At 34.5% G+C, this 15,663-nt stretch overlaps 1 protein-coding gene across 2 annotated transcripts; it reads left to right on the forward strand.

Annotated features, from left to right (window-relative positions):
- Window positions 1-21: 21 nt before the first annotated feature.
- On the forward strand, window positions 22-11,281 carry AMSH1 (associated molecule with the SH3 domain of STAM 1). 2 transcript variants are annotated; one of them, XM_088877172.1, is made up of 15 exons: window positions 22-283; window positions 799-897; window positions 2,937-3,001; window positions 3,128-3,203; window positions 3,328-3,519; window positions 3,716-3,804; window positions 4,932-5,034; window positions 5,115-5,161; window positions 5,381-5,708; window positions 5,845-5,934; window positions 6,062-6,124; window positions 6,211-6,285; window positions 10,212-10,274; window positions 10,549-10,601; window positions 10,933-11,281. In XM_088877172.1, the coding sequence occupies exons 1-15, from the start codon at window positions 161-163 to the stop codon at window positions 11,102-11,104; spliced, it is 1,638 nt and encodes a 545-aa protein (XP_088733298.1). In that variant the 5' UTR covers window positions 22-160; the 3' UTR covers window positions 11,105-11,281. The 2 variants fall into 2 exon arrangements, with proteins under 2 accessions (XP_088733298.1, XP_011096984.1); XM_011098682.3 differs by lacking the exon at window positions 799-897 and having other exon boundaries at window positions 24-283.
- The last annotated feature ends 4,382 nt before the right edge of the window (window positions 11,282-15,663 follow it).

Here is a 15,663-nt window from a genome sequence, read left to right on the forward strand (position 1 = left end):
GAATCAAAATTCAATTCTGATTGTGAACCCCTATTCGCACCTAAAGTGCTCTTTTCTCGGGTAAAGATCACTTCCTCGCTTCTCTGAGTCTTACAAAAGCAAAAAGTCACCGTACCAAGCAACTCAGACAGAGAGAGGAGAAATCAGCCCTCTCACCAAGATGACGGCTCGATCTTCTGCGGGAGGAATAATTAACATCTCCGCTACTACCAAGAAGATCGACGTCGATAACAGAATTTCCCTATTGTTTTACTATCGCATCGCTGATAATATTCTCAAGCAGGTAAACCCATTTTGGGATTTTTTGTTTGCAGTAATTATAAAGTTGAATTCATAAATTTTGGAACTTCCGGGGTGTGGTGTCTCTTATGATTTCTATTTTTCGGTGATAACGAGACTTTTCTGTAATGATTTTATATACAAAGTGAACTGGTGATAATGTTAAGGACTTTTATTGTTGAAGAATTGTTTGTTAACTTAAAGGCGTTTGTGTGAATGGGATTCGTAGTAGGTCTTGTTGTTTTCATGAATTGGGCCATATTAGGAGCTCTTAGTTGAGCCTCAGTAGGTGAGTTTTAATGTTTGCTTAGCGAGTCCGATGACCCTGGATCCAGGTGTGCTGGAAAATCCCTGGAATCTATGCAAGGGTACATATCATAAAGAATAAAACAGACTGTTGACCGAGTTTGTGATGATTTCTTGCAGCTTCTATATGGTTGTGCATTGGCATCCATGCTTTTCGGTATTGCATAATGCTTGGTAAATGGAATGACCAATAAAATTGAGATGCCTTTTCAGGCGGTGGATTCTTGCAGATTATCCAAGTTGGTTTTGGGCAATGACTGGTTATATCAAAGAAAATCCTTGCATGATGCTGTGCCCGAAATTGAATGTGAGGTTGAATTGATATGAAGGTTTAGATGAGAGTTGAAAGATGAAACTTTTTAATATATTTTTACCTCGAATAAGTGCTTGGGATTTTGTACATGTCACATTTTACTTTTAATTTAAGGGAACTTTGAACATAGTTTTCTGGATGTTTCAAGAAGTAAGTAAAGTATTCATTAAGGACAAATGAAGCATTGGTATAGGTAACTTTGGGGACTGGGGAATCAGAGTTCCTATAAAGAAGGCAATATAGTGACAATATCGTGTCTCTAACTAGGAGTTACAAGTGAGACAGTGACCAGTTTATGAGCATTCATACATGTTTGAAAGCTACAGCTTGTTTGGTTCTATTTCCAAACAAATGTTTTTGTCTCCACTCTCCAGGTCTCCCCGGAACAAAAATGTGTTTGCTTCAACATTTTCAGGGAATGGAGTTCTCGTCATCCCAAAAATCCCTTTGATAAATCTTCAACATATCGAATCATTACTATACACACATATTGAAATTATTATATTATCTTTATAAATATCTTTATGAATATTTTAACTCTTTACATGAATTAAAATTATATATGTTTTACGTCTTCCAGTCATTTACATTGATATAAGATATATATTTATATACATAGATCTATACTTTTTTTACATTTTCCAATCAATTTCTCATGTCCCACTCCTAAAAGAGTTTGATGTGATACCAGTAGTCATTTATTTCCGACAACACTTTCAGAAACACTATCAAGTATCATCCCACCCCAAATCCCCCAGTCCCTACCAAAAAGACATTTTCTCAAAAGATTTACCCTTAAAACACCTGAAATAACATGAAAAAAAAACATAGATTGGGCTTGATCATTTTGGTTTAGCAGAGACTGCAGAGACAGCAGTATGAATGTTGGGGGACTTATTCTTTCAGCTTTCTTGTGGGCCTGAATGAATTACTGAGCTACTAAAACACCATAGGTCAGTAAATCTTTAAGCTAAATCTGAGCAGCAGGTTAGAAACTCTGAAGTATCTTGTTAAGACAAAGAGTCATTGGAGAATTTATAGGATATACAACTTCTGATTTGGTATCCGATGTTTCACTGATTGATGACATTTATTGTGTTGTTGTTTTACTGATATTGAGATAGCACTATGATGTTTAACAATGGTAGTTGATTGTTCTGGGCGACATACATCATTAATTCCAGATACTAGATGTCGGTAAATTGCAAACACCTGCACTTTCTTGCTTAGACTTACTTTTGTAGTTTGGTGTCTCGGAGGTTGATTTTGGAATTTCTAAGGTTGGTATTCCACTTTAACTCCTGGAAATAGTTTCCCTAAGTTGATCAATTGTCTAGAGCTTATCCAGGATAGTAACTTGCTTTAAAATGAATCAGTTATCTAATCAGTGATATAATGCAAAACATGTGCATTGGTGCCATTCGGTGGTCAAAGGATTTCTCCTAACTATGAATATTTCCTACTCTGATATCTTTAAAGTACAAAAAATTGCTTTTTTCTTGATGTGCATGTGTAGCAATGAGATTCTTTCATATTAATTGTTGTTGAGGTGCTGTTGCTCAGCTTCAAAACTTGGTTTTTGCTTCTTTCACACTGTTGGTCGTTTAATGGCACATACTTCACTATGTCTAGAGAATTTAGGTACAATATTTTAGTTCAAAAGGCAAACCTGCTAGTTTGGTTCTTGTAGAAAGGTTTCTATGTTCTTCTATGATGAATCTGACCTATTCTCAGACTACTTTTTGAGTTTGGTAGTTTGATGTTAAGATTTTTACTACAGTATCTTTGATTATCTATTTTGAGCGCTGTAGCACTGTTTTGGCCCTCAATTAATCTGATGTTAATGGTTTCTAGATGCTAGGCATGCACTAGTTATACATCTCATGTTTCTCCTATAAGTCACATGATTGATTCAATCCGTTGTTGCTCATCATTTTATTTTTGCTCCTACAGCAACATCTATATCATATATCTTCTTAATCAGTGTTTTCAATTGTTTCTAATCATTTCAGGACTTAATTTTATTTTTACCATGTAGGCTGACATCTTTCGTGAAGAAAAGAATATCGTTGACTTGTATGTGATGCTTCTTAGATTTTCAAGGTGAGAAACAATGTCTTGTTGGGATTTTTTGTTTACTTTCGTGAAAATTTCTCACTGTAAATATGTCAGGTAGCATGAAATGTGAAAAGTAGGTTTTTGAAAGCTGCATGTTGTCTTTTGTTTTAGTTTGGTTACTGAGACAATACCTTGCCATCGAGACTATAGAACATCTCCACAAGGGAATAAACTTTATCTCAAAAGGGTAACAACTAAGAACTATTGCTCATCTCCTTATTATTGTTATTGTACTTCTGCTGTTGGTGTTATTGCTGTCATTGTTGTTGCTTTATAATAAGTCTGCCTTTTTCTTTGATCTGCCACTGCAGAAACTAATAACTGCACTGGCTGAGCTTGAGGAACTGAAACCGGCTGTTCAAGCAAAACTTCAGGAGTTGCACAGTAAACAAATTTTTTATAAGCTAAATAAGCAACAGAAGTCCTTGCAAAATGACGTTCTTGAATCTTCAGTTGAATGGCCTGCCACGAAACAAAACTGGAATGGTTTTAGTACAAGCAAGGTACAATTAGTCTACTGGCTGGCACTATCTAATTGGGTTTATTCGTTAGTTTTAAATTGGCTTAGGTGCTGAAACTTTTCTCTATGATTAGCACTGCGTTTAAATGGCCTTGAGAACCAATGTTCTGCAACTAAAAAAAGTTCCGCTGCTAAAAGTTATAAGAAAATGTTCTTTTGCATTGTTCTGCATCTGACAGAGACTAGAGCCTGTTACAAGAACATGTGGATACCAAGTTCCCAAGGCTCTCACCCTTACCAGACCTGTTGAAGATCATTTCCGCAGAATGTAAGATACTCTTCTGACCACTCTACACTTGTTGCGCACAAGGAATGCATGTTTTAGAAAGTATTACACTTGTTGACCACTCTAATCAGACTTGAACTCATAGTTGTCCAAATTGTAGTAGTCATGGTAAGTAACAAGATTGATTGCATCTATAAAGACATTATAATATAGATGGATTTGCAATGTTTTTGTTATCCTGAATCGTTTTTGGCAAAATATTTGGGGGAAATGTATTGAGAAATGCGAACTATGTTTGGTTTTATACTGGAAACTGTTGATGAATGCATCTTTGGAGAAAAATGTGTTAGGTTTCTCGTCTGTGAAGATACATTCAATACTGTAGATATCTATTCATTTCAGCTTTCATCTAGTTAGTGACATTACATCAAGCTTTAGTATTATTACACATTTTTCTATAAATAATAGAATAATGAATGAATAACATATATTTATATCAAGATAATGATTGGCAGATTTAAACATATGTACTGTCCATTAATATGATAATTTGAACATGCGTATCAATAAATATAGAAAATATATTTATAATTGGCTTTTTGAATAAATTGGGGGAAGATGGAGATGTATTTGACTGGAATACAACATTAAAATGTTTGGTTGCATTTTTTGGGGGAATGACACCTTCACCTAAGCAACACCAAAAACAGCCTTGGACATATTAGAACTATATGAACTTTTTCTTAATTCTTTCATTTGATAATTAAGTATTAGAATTTTCAACTGATTAAGATAATTATCATTTGAGAAAAGATTAATATAACTTGAATTTAAATTGAGGTGTTCAGGATTCTGCTGAAAGTGTAATTCCATTTGAGCTGCAACCTCTTAGTATTCTTATTAGTAGTATGGGTAGGTTCTATGTTACCACAGTATTTCAGGAGATATTCATATTAGCTTTAACTTTTTTATTAGCTCAAAAATGTGATCTTTTGTGCATGGTTGATCAAGGACATACAACTTTCATAAGATCCTAATACTATCTTGGGATGGCTTGTCATGTTTCTAGTGACTTTTTGGTTTTAGGCTAACATTTTTAAGTAACTGAATTTGTCATGTTAGCATTTCTCACTCTTTTTTCAACTTTTGTTTGGTGTTTTTTCCCATAGATCATTGAGTATACCTCGTCCAAAGGAGGAAACTCTTTCTAAACATTCTATTTTGGGCCCGAACGGGCTTCGAGGCCAATGGCAACCTCCTAGTAATTATAAGGTGGTAGTATGGCAATCTCTAGCTATATATTGCATTTTATTAAAGCAAAGAGTTATTTTGATTTTATTTTGTAACTGCAGGTTCAGTATCCAAGCAATATAGATCTTTCTCCTCTTCAGATACCAAGGTCAAACTAATATGAGAACTGTAATTTTTACCATTATCTCATTTGAATTTCTAGCAAGACGCTACTTGATTTTGGATTCAGAGTATGAAAAGCATGTGCTGCTATGAATACAGTACTTGGTCCTCGAAAATATAATTACCATGGATAATATTTTAGCCTTTTGTCATCATCTAGATGAACTTCTGGTGATTTGTGAAAGTATGGTTCTGATCCTTCTAGGGATGGTAACACTCAGCAGTCTATCAAAGATGGAACTATGATGAGAGATGATGGCAACTCAGAACAAGAAAGATCAAGTTTGGAATCTGTGGTTCAGCCAAAAAATGATAACCACCTGATTAAAGAACCCGATTCTCTCATTACTTTTGAAACTGTCGAAAGCTGTTTACAAACTGAAATTATTAGACAACCTTCTCCTCCTCCCCTTCTAGCAGATGTACAGGATTTGAACCCAACATCAACTCCAGCCACTCAGACAGAATTTGGGTTGGAAAATGATCCTGGTGATACTTTAGTATGCTCTGAAGATCCTTTACAGCTGCACATTGTAAGGTTTTCATGTATTATTTTCAACCTGAATTTATATTTCCTGTCTGAACTTGATTTTATCTTCAAATATATGTATTCTTTCAATGAAGCTTCCAGAGGTTAGAAACTGATCAATGTACTTGTTCTTGCAACAGTCAACCACACTGATGGACAGTTTTATGAAGCTAGCCAAGTCAAACACAGATAAGAACTTAGAAACGTGTGGCGTCCTGGCGGGTTCCCTTGTAAGTATCACTAATATTTTAATCTTCAGCTCAATGTTTTAGAATTATATATGTTATCGTTTTATATCGTGGAATTATTCTTGGTATTTCATTCTTTGAAAAAAATCATTTCTATTATTTGCCGCAGAGAAACCGAAAATTTTATATCACGGCTCTCATTATCCCAAAGCAAGAATCAACATCAGATTCAGTAAGTCAAATTGCAATACATGCAAATACACACATCCACAAGTTTACTATGTGTGAATTTGGCACTAACTCATTTTTATCAAACAGTGCCAAACAACAAATGAGGAAGAAATATTTGAAGTACAGGACAAGCAGTGTCTTTTTCCCTTGGGATGGATTCACGTAAGTATATCTGTCGTTCGGGTGGGCTAAAGTCAGTCTACTTTCTGCTCTGATTATTAAAGTTTAGAATATATTCTAAAATCTAACACCTTGTTACTCCCTGGTCTGATTGCACCGTGATGTCTTTTTTAATATGACATGAGAAATGATCCAAGAGCTATTAAATTCTATGACTATCTTTACAATAAGGTTTTCTAATTACAATTTTTTTGTTGACTGCAATCTCTCTATAATATATTGTTTTTTATTATCAAGCTTACATGGTTATGACCAACAACCAACTTGTTCAGTTCTTTAATTATGTTTTAACAAATGACCAGGTGAACCAGGCATTCTACCCACCAATATATGTAATGAATGTATCCAGATCACTGATGTTCCCATTTGGGACAAAAAGGACTTCCTAAATTTTATAAGTTAGAATATGGTACAATCACTGTCATTGCTAAATCCACTAAGACCATTCAGTTTCAAATTTATATAATATAATACACCCTATCAACAATTTTCTATGAGTGGGCATGACTTTTTAGGCAGGTAAAGACATGAATTGTACAAATCAGAATATACTCCCATTTTGCCCACCTATACGTATTTGTTTAGAATATGTAATTCAAATACATCTTCATTTCTTGTGTAAAAATCAATTCGAGTATCACACATGACACATCTAAAAATACTGAAAACAGGAAATGAAAACAAAAGCAAATGGACACTTAGTTACTACATCCAATATCAGATGGCCTATTTGAATTGGTGCAGAGCTTGAGATGAGTTGGAAAAGTTAATGCTACTCCGGATGAAGCTTGCACCAGATTCCAGCCTAGGGTTAGTCTGCCATGCAGAACTGCTTAGTTCTTCCTAGTTGGACTGGCTCAAAACTTTGAATGACAGTTGAAAGAAGTTACAAGTTTTGGGTATCTTTGTATCTCTGCCCTCAAAAGTAGTACAGAATTGGTACTAGTGTTACATTATTATTTTAAGGGGTTCATGCCAAAAATAATGCCATAATATGATAAGAGACATTATTTTTTGGATGTCCTAGGAAAGAAATAGAAGCAATAAATTTGGACTATAAAGTAATAACTTCCACATCAGGCTATACAGATGATTATTAGGTCAACCTTCATTTTAGATTTTGTGTATATCTCAAATCTTAAATAGTGTTAAGAAACCCAACCAATTTCAGTATACTTTCCTAGTTTAACCTTGATATGGAGATCCACTAAAGATGGTATTTTTGAAAAAAAGTAAAGGTTTTGGGTATACCATTTATGCTAGTACAGTTCATGGAGCCCATCATTACTTTAAGCGAGAGGATGATTTTGGGGTAAATGAAGTTCTATATTAAGAAGTATGACAGTATTTTGGAAAATCCTTTGTGATTAATAGATTTGGGACATAAGAACTATATCTAATTCACATGTTTAGATACATAATATGCTTTCAGGAAAATGTAGTTTTGTTCTTCTCTAAGATGTATGGCTAATTGTTCACTGGATTCTGTAGAAGCCATATGCATGGACATACCGTTTATAGCATGCCAAGATTGTCGCCCCCATGAATCCTGCTTCAAGAACCACTTATCTGTCATGAAGATTTTGCTATCTCAATCTGATACTTTTGCTCTTCATCCATTCATTAAATTGAATTAGTTACTATAATCTCTGAATTGAGATACTTTTTGTATGAATGTTTCTACTTGTCATTTGGATTTCAATAGATATTTTTCTTTGTATTAAGGTGCTCATATGTATCTATGTCTATAATTGTATTTATATTATGTTATATCATCTATTCGGCTTTCTTCCATTGAGAAGACATCTTTTTTGAATTTATTTAAGTACTCTTACTAACAAATAAGGATTAGTTAGGAGGAAAAATATTAAATTTGAGAAGGGACCTTGTAATAGAAAACAATTGGATTCCTAAATCCTCTAATGCTAAACTAAATGATGATCCAACTAAAACCAAGGCCAAAGATACATCACTCTATGTTTCTACAAGAGATTTCTGAATATTTTAGAAGTTTTTTTTATCACTTGGGGTGATAAGATACAATTGTGATTAAGATTTAAATTAACTACATAATGAGTGTGTTCATGATGATAGAATACATTACACTTGTGTAATTGTATTTTCATACTAAATAAGTGAATAGGTTGAGGGTTTACTACGTAATAATAATGCACATTAAGTGGATAATGAAGTAATATGTTCAAAATTTAGACAAATATATTGGTTTGTAAAAATAGAACAGGACATACTATATGTAACACAAGGTAAAATAAATACTATCTTGAATAATGTTAAATAATAAGCTATAGTATCAACTGAAAATTAGCAAATACACATCATAAACAAAGCACACACACACACACACAGAAAAAAAAAATCCCGTGAACGATCAGCAAGCATTTTCTCAAGGGTGAAATGGATCTCAAAATAAAGAGTAGAATTTGTGAATTGTTTCATTTGCATTCACCTGTTGGAAGAAAGGAAAAATGAACAATCTCCAGTACTGAGCATAGAAGGAATTAGATGGAAGTGAGATATGCATCTTTTTTTTCTAAGGAAGTATAAGAAAAGCAATGGTTTGTTGGAGGAAATTAATTACAAGTCAGGGTCATACTTGACATAGCACACATACTGAAATATAATCAGCATGTGTTGGGCCTTCTCACAGAATAATAACACTCCTCTGGGTTTGATTGCAATCAGTCCACAATCACCACAATGTCGGGCCTTTAATGTTAATATTGGGCCGACCCAAAATGAAGTAAACACGAAATTAGGGGTGATTGTCTTTCGTATCCTTGTTAATAACCTAAATTAAAGGTGCCCTTAAGGGATCTCACAATAAAAGTAAAATTGTTTGATGCTAAAGACATTTTTAGTATAGATTTATTTTTATTACAATCTATTATAGCTCCTTAGGAATAGAAAATATTGGTTAGTAAAATAACAAAAGTAAAATATAGCAATAGGAATAATTTACAAAACAAACCCCAAGCTTTCAAAACTAGCAATTATACACAAAAGAGTTAACACCAGAAATTTGGAAATAAAAAATTCACAAATCTTAGTACATCACAAAATTGCCTATGAAAATTTCTAAACCAAGTGAATTTCTAACTAATTGATTTTATTTTGGTATTGAACAGTTCTTTTTGCATAGCTACTCATTGCTTTCGTGTATCGATTACTTATTAATATAATATCATGGAGGTTGAACAAACAACAAATTCGGTACAGAAATTCGAATAGATAGATAAGATATACTTACTAAATTAGAAGATCCTAATTTCACTTAGTTCCATGTCAAATTATTATGACGTGAATAATTCACGTGCAAGCACAAAATTGAATATGAAGAAAATAAAGTGACAAGTTAAAGAAAATGATATTTGTAAGAATGTGCTAAAGTGAAAGCTGTTTATGAAAATACTTAGTTTAAAATATAACTGTTGACATACAAACAGATGTTGGAGTGCAAGCAGGTTAAAAGAAATTGCCACGAATGTCACTTTCAAATAATATATTTCATACTAAATATTTTTTTGTGTTTCTGGTTATATGAAATGAATCAAATCTTGATTCTTACATATCTTTTTAACTTAACCAAACGCCTCTGAGGTTAAATATTTGGTAAAATTAATAATTTGTGTTCAATTAAAACATGCTAGTGTAAAGCAGATTAATTCTTAAAAGTATTCTAATTGGACTATGTTCTGGAGCCTGAGTTTTCCTTGGCATTATTGTTTGGTGCATATAAAGGATGCATACTATGCTATTGCTGTGGCTCTGATCATTATAGAACTAAAATGCTCTCCTGGTAGCCCTCATGCTTTATGTGGCTCTAGGCCTAAACTTTCCAGATCTTTGAACTCGTGTAGATACCTGATTATCTGCTTCTTGTTTTGCAGACACATCCTACACAATCTTGTTTCATGTCATCAATTGATGTTCACACTCACTACTCATATCAGGTAACCACATCTTGTCTTCTTCTCATTCATCGCCTTTTACATTGATTATCAACTAAGATCCTTCACAATGAAAATAATAGTCTCAGCAGAATCATGTTTGCCATCCTAAGAGGCTGAAATTCCTAAACATGTTGCCCTTGGCCATTCCTTCCCATCATCAGGAGGGCCAATAGGACTCACATCTTTTTGTGCATACATGTGATTGATATGTTGGTTGTTTGATCGTGCAATTTTGGTTTTTATTTTTCTGAACGAATGGTTATTTCTTCTACAGATCATGTTGCCAGAATCTATTGCCATTGTCATGGCTCCAAGAGACAGTTCAAGGTTATTTCTTGATTTGCCCTTTTGAGAATATTACTAGACTCTTCCATTGTGTATGAATAGGATGGATTTGGAAATAGGGATTTGAAATCCTTAATAACAAATCATGCAGGTTTGTTTTGATAATTCCATATTAAAAAGAATTTCAAAAAACTTTCAACTATTATTTTGAACTATATTTTTTAGGATATTGATGGATTTGAAATTATTTTGGTGTGGAGTAATTTGAAATTATTTTATCAAATCCTTTCTGTGATTCCAAATAAATATAGCCTTCTTCGTTTATTGTGGTGAAAACTTGGAATATTAACCGGATATTCATTTGTGAACTCAGAAAGCATGGTATCTTCCGGTTGACTTCAGGTGGGATGACGGTCATCAGGCAGTGTCCAAGGCGCGGGTTTCATTCCCATGATCCCCCTTCCGATGGTAGTCCTATATACAGACATTGTACAGATGTTTATATGAATTCTAGTTTGAAATTTGATGTAATCGATCTACGTTGATTGCTTCATATTGGAGTGATTAATTTGATATTTACTCATTCATGATTATAGTTGAAGCAATTCCTGGTTTTGGTTTTCTTAGTGATTTCGACACTGAAAGAAGCGAATGTATAGTTCTACTGTATATTTCTGGTATTGCTGAATTTGTTATTTTGTATGACTGAACTGCTTTTGCAACTCTTGCACATAGGACCACCAAATTGTTTGTTACTGTTTCTCTTTCCCAAGAGCAGCGACATATACATCATGTTTACGTCCTATTTTCGTAAATTTGTGTTCCTGTCGACTTGGTTAACTTCTGCAGCTTGCTTGATGATACAAAGTGTTTCATAAATGAAGAAATTTAATCTGAAATTTATCATTAAGTTCTCTGTAAATTGAAAATAATATATGTATTTCATTAAGTGGAAGTAAAATTACATTGTTAAATTTATTTTACTAAATAATTGCCTGTGTTATTGCCTCAGTTCTCTATGGTGCGTGGTTCATATTCTTGGATAGATTAATAGATTAGTGGTTCAGCTAACCACAATTTAAACAATTGAATAATATAAATAAAAAATGATTAGTTTCATACCATATATCATATAGGTGATCCCACAAGTTAGATTCACATAAATTCACTAGAAAATGAATAAAGTATCAAAATATATTGCTCTTTTCCAATGATTATAATGATGGATTGTAAGGTATATTTGGATGCACCGATTTGAAATTATAGATTTTAAATCTTTAATATTAAATTTTTTAAATTTGTTTGGATAATTAGGATTTTACATTCTTCGATTTTAATCTTGAACTATTGATGAAGTTTAAATTCTTTTTGAATGAAATTATTTAATAAATTTTTTTCAAATTTTTCCCTCGAATTCATATCCATCAAGTCAAATGCATCCTTAGAGAATTTGAGAGAGAATTTCATAGAAGTAGCCACGAGTGGAAGCTTTGTTTTCTATATTTTGCAGGAAAGAAGGCATACAAGCTTTAAACACAGTGAAGTCTGCCAAAAATATTTGAAAACCCTGCCTACATTTAACCAAACTTATTTAGCTGATGTAGCTATCGTAAGTGGACTAATTAATACAAAAATGGGAGCAACAACTAGTAGTTAAAGCTATAAACGTGAGTTTGAGGCTTTGAGCTAAGAATGAAAAAAACAGTGTTTGTCTGCCTTTATGAGCATTTGTCCAAAATACTGTGAGTTGCAGCAGCATCAGCGAGACCTTCTGTTGGGGGTATTCCCTGTATTTATAGGAGAAAAGTTTCTCTATGGCAGGAGTCTAAGGAGATCAATCTAGTGAGAAGAGTCTCTCTCTGGCGCAAAAAGTGGAATTATGGGGAATAGGGCCCCTTATTATCTGTTCCCGCAACAAACTCCGAAAAAGGGGGCTCTTTACTCAGGTGGGCTCCTATCTGGTGAGGAGTCTCCTCAAGCTACGGAGTACATCCCTCTGAGGGCACCTTGCCTCTTCCGGCTGGACTTAGAGGGCCCTCAGATTGGGCTTCTTCACTGGACCGGCTGACATAGGCTCCACTGCTGGACTTTGGTGCAAAGAGGGGGGGCCTTTTGGGTTGAGCAGAATGGGCCTCTCTTTTGGGCCGGGCTGGATCGTAGGAGGTCCCCTTCTTGGGCCAAGCATAGCGAATTGGACAGGCTGCCTCTCTCATAAACTAGTGGGTCATTACTTGAGCTTAGTGCATCGTTTTGGGTCAATTTCTGTTGGGCCGTGCCCATCAGCAGGAATTTAAAATCCCAACCTGATCTTAAATTGATGAATCCAAATGTAGTCAAGCAAATAAGAAATCCCAACAACTCATACACAGTTGCATCCATTCTTTGTATATTGCTTATGGGGACCCAATATGTCCACATGATATCAAAGATAGAGTTTTTGAGTAAAACTCAATAAGAGGAAAGGATAATTAGTTCTGTTTAGCAACAGGACATCTCGTAAGGCATATAGTTTGAACAAAGTTTAATTTTAAAGAAGAAACATGCTTTATCAATTACATGGGAAATTCTGTTTTTTAAATCTATTGACTTTTTTTTAGATTAATTTTAATCCATTAATTTTCATAGTTATCTCATTTTAACCACTAAATTGCAAAAATATGCCAATTTGGTCCAAATTAGTGTTTTTATTGCCAATCTTCCGGTTAATTGGGACATTTCCACCAAAAAATGTTAACATGGTAAACCTATGGTTCAAAACATGGCTAGCAGATCCACGTGTTGTATCCACATGGATATTTTATTTACTAAGCCAACTACGTGGCATTGACGTCGATTTGCTGGAGGGAAAATACAAGGCACGCGTATTGCTTGTCACTCTTCTCAGGCAAAATAACAAGAAAAGACTACTGAGCTCTATTTCTCCAAAAATTTTAGCCCTAATTTCTCTCCCCTCTCAAATGATTTCACTCTGGTCTTGTGAGAAGCAACAACAAAAATGGTGGTGATAAGAGATCCATCCTTCAATGGTGATCCCCAATTACGGTTAGTTTCTTTATATGTCAATTGAGTATTGTTTGTACTGTATTTTCACCCTCCCCGATTATAAATAGTGTTGAATGTTGTTTGTTTTTTAGCATTAAAGTTATGGTCCTATGTGTGGAAATCTTTCCACTGTTCAAGTATGATTTTTTAATTTATTTTGTACTTTTTAATATAATTTTTGTTGAAAATATGAAGCATGTGGTCCCTTCGTGTATTAAAAGTTGTGTTGGTATGCATATTGCCAAAATATAGTGCCTTAGTTTTTTTTTTCTAATGTTTTTTTTCTTTATTTTTCTTTTTCCAGCCAAACATAATGGACTCATCACAATAAGTATTCATTATGTGGGGAGTGTGACAAAAATAGAATATTTGGGAGGGGAAAAACCTATAAATTTGACATGTAGAGTACAAATTTGTAGGACTTGGTACTTTGAATGAGTTAGGCAACTATGTGGGGATAAAGGGGAAAAGACTTATTTTATAAAAGAAGAAAACTTACTGGAAAAAATCACTTCAAATTCAGCCTTGCAAGAAATAATTGTTAAATTTGAGCCTATGAGGGAAGTACATATCTATATACATGGGCAAATGGTCGGTGAGGAGGGTGATGCGCTAGAGGGGGATGAAGTTGTGGGTGGTCTGTAAGTCTTCTTCAGGGGGTGAAGTGTTTGAGGGGGATGATGTTGTGGGTGGTTTGATTATAAGTCTTCTTCAGGAGGTGAAGAGTGTGATAATAGTGATAGTGAGTATGAACACAAGGTAAAAGAAGATTAGGATTTAGAGGAAGATGTGGCAGCTGAAAATGATGATTGGGTATTTGAAGGGGAGGAATTAGTAGATAACGTGATCAAAGACACAGATGAGGGCAAAACGAATGAGGCTAGGGATGAGGATTTTGATGTAGAAAGGGCTAAGGGTTGATGATATTAGTTTAGATAACTGGTCAAGTGAGGAGAATTTGGTATGGAGCGATTATAAATTAAACTCCAATAAGGGGTCTCATGCATATGATGAAAATGGAGAAATATTCCCTGTATTTAAACCCATCCTGTATATTTGACCCTCATTTTGATTTAGGAATGTATATTCAACAGTAAAGAAGGATTCAAAACTGCAATCAAGTCACATGCAATTACAACAAAAAGAAACATAAATTTTGGCAAAAATGACAGAAAATATATGCATGCAAAGTGCTTTCATAAAGACTGTCAATGGAGAATACATGCTTGTTGAGTGAAAGGTGAAGGCACATTTCAAATTAGAAATTATGTACCTGAGCGCACATGTGAGATTTCATTTAATGTGAGGAACAGGAAATCAAGTTGACTGTCTAAAAAATACTTTTATAAGTTCAAAACTAATCCTAAAAAAATAGTTAAGGAATTTAGAATTGATGCAATAGAAGATGTAAGGTGCAATATCATGGAGGAGGAGGAGGAGGAGGAGAGGGTTCCGCAGTCGCCTTCGGATCTAGGGCCTTCCATCTTAAGAACCTCCTCCATAAATCAACTCCTTTATAGGTGTCGTGTCCCACCTAAGTTTATTGTGTATACACTATCTCCTGTGAGTTGCCCATTTTTCCCTCCTCCTAATTGTTTATGCTTTTTCGTCACCCAGTTAAGGTCAGGTCTTCGCTTCCCCGTCCCTTTATTTTATTCTAATGTTGCTCGTATTTTTCAAGTTCTCTTGAATCAGCTAGTCCCGAACTCTTTTAAAATTTTGGCCGAATTCTTTATGGTTCTCCATTTTCATGGCTACCTTGTTACCGCTCATGTGTTTACCTCGTGTTATCGCTTTAAGAAGGCTGAGAAGGGGTTTTTCTACTTTGTTCCCCGCCCTAGAGTATCCTTCTTGCACTCCCTCATGCTCCCAAACATTGGAAGGTTAGTTATTTCTTTGTCCTTCCTCTCCATACTTGGTCCTTCTCCAGGCAATGGATATTTGAGGCCCCTCCTCTCGCACATGCGGGATCAAGGACGGTAGTCTTGTCCTCCTTGCTAGAAGATCTGAATTCCTCCCTTTATGATTGCCGGTCTTTAATAGATGAGAGGTTACATTTCGG

This window comes from Sesamum indicum, linkage group LG13 (assembly GCF_026168435.1).
Source record: "Sesamum indicum cultivar Baizhima isolate 11 linkage group LG13, ASM2616843v1, whole genome shotgun sequence".
NCBI classification, from domain to species: Eukaryota; Viridiplantae; Streptophyta; class Magnoliopsida; order Lamiales; family Pedaliaceae; genus Sesamum; species Sesamum indicum.

Bases quoted from the DNA above. Each gene is read 5' to 3' on its own strand.
- AMSH1 (XM_088877172.1), top strand. From the start codon at position 161: ATGACGGCTCGATCTTCTGCGGGAGGAATAATTAACATCTCCGCTACT. The intron at 3,805-4,931 runs GTAAGATACTCT...TTTTTCCCATAG, and splicing joins GAAGATCATTTCCGCAGAAT to ATCATTGAGTATACCTCGTC. The intron at 5,035-5,114 runs GTGGTAGTATGG...TTGTAACTGCAG, and splicing joins AACCTCCTAGTAATTATAAG to GTTCAGTATCCAAGCAATAT.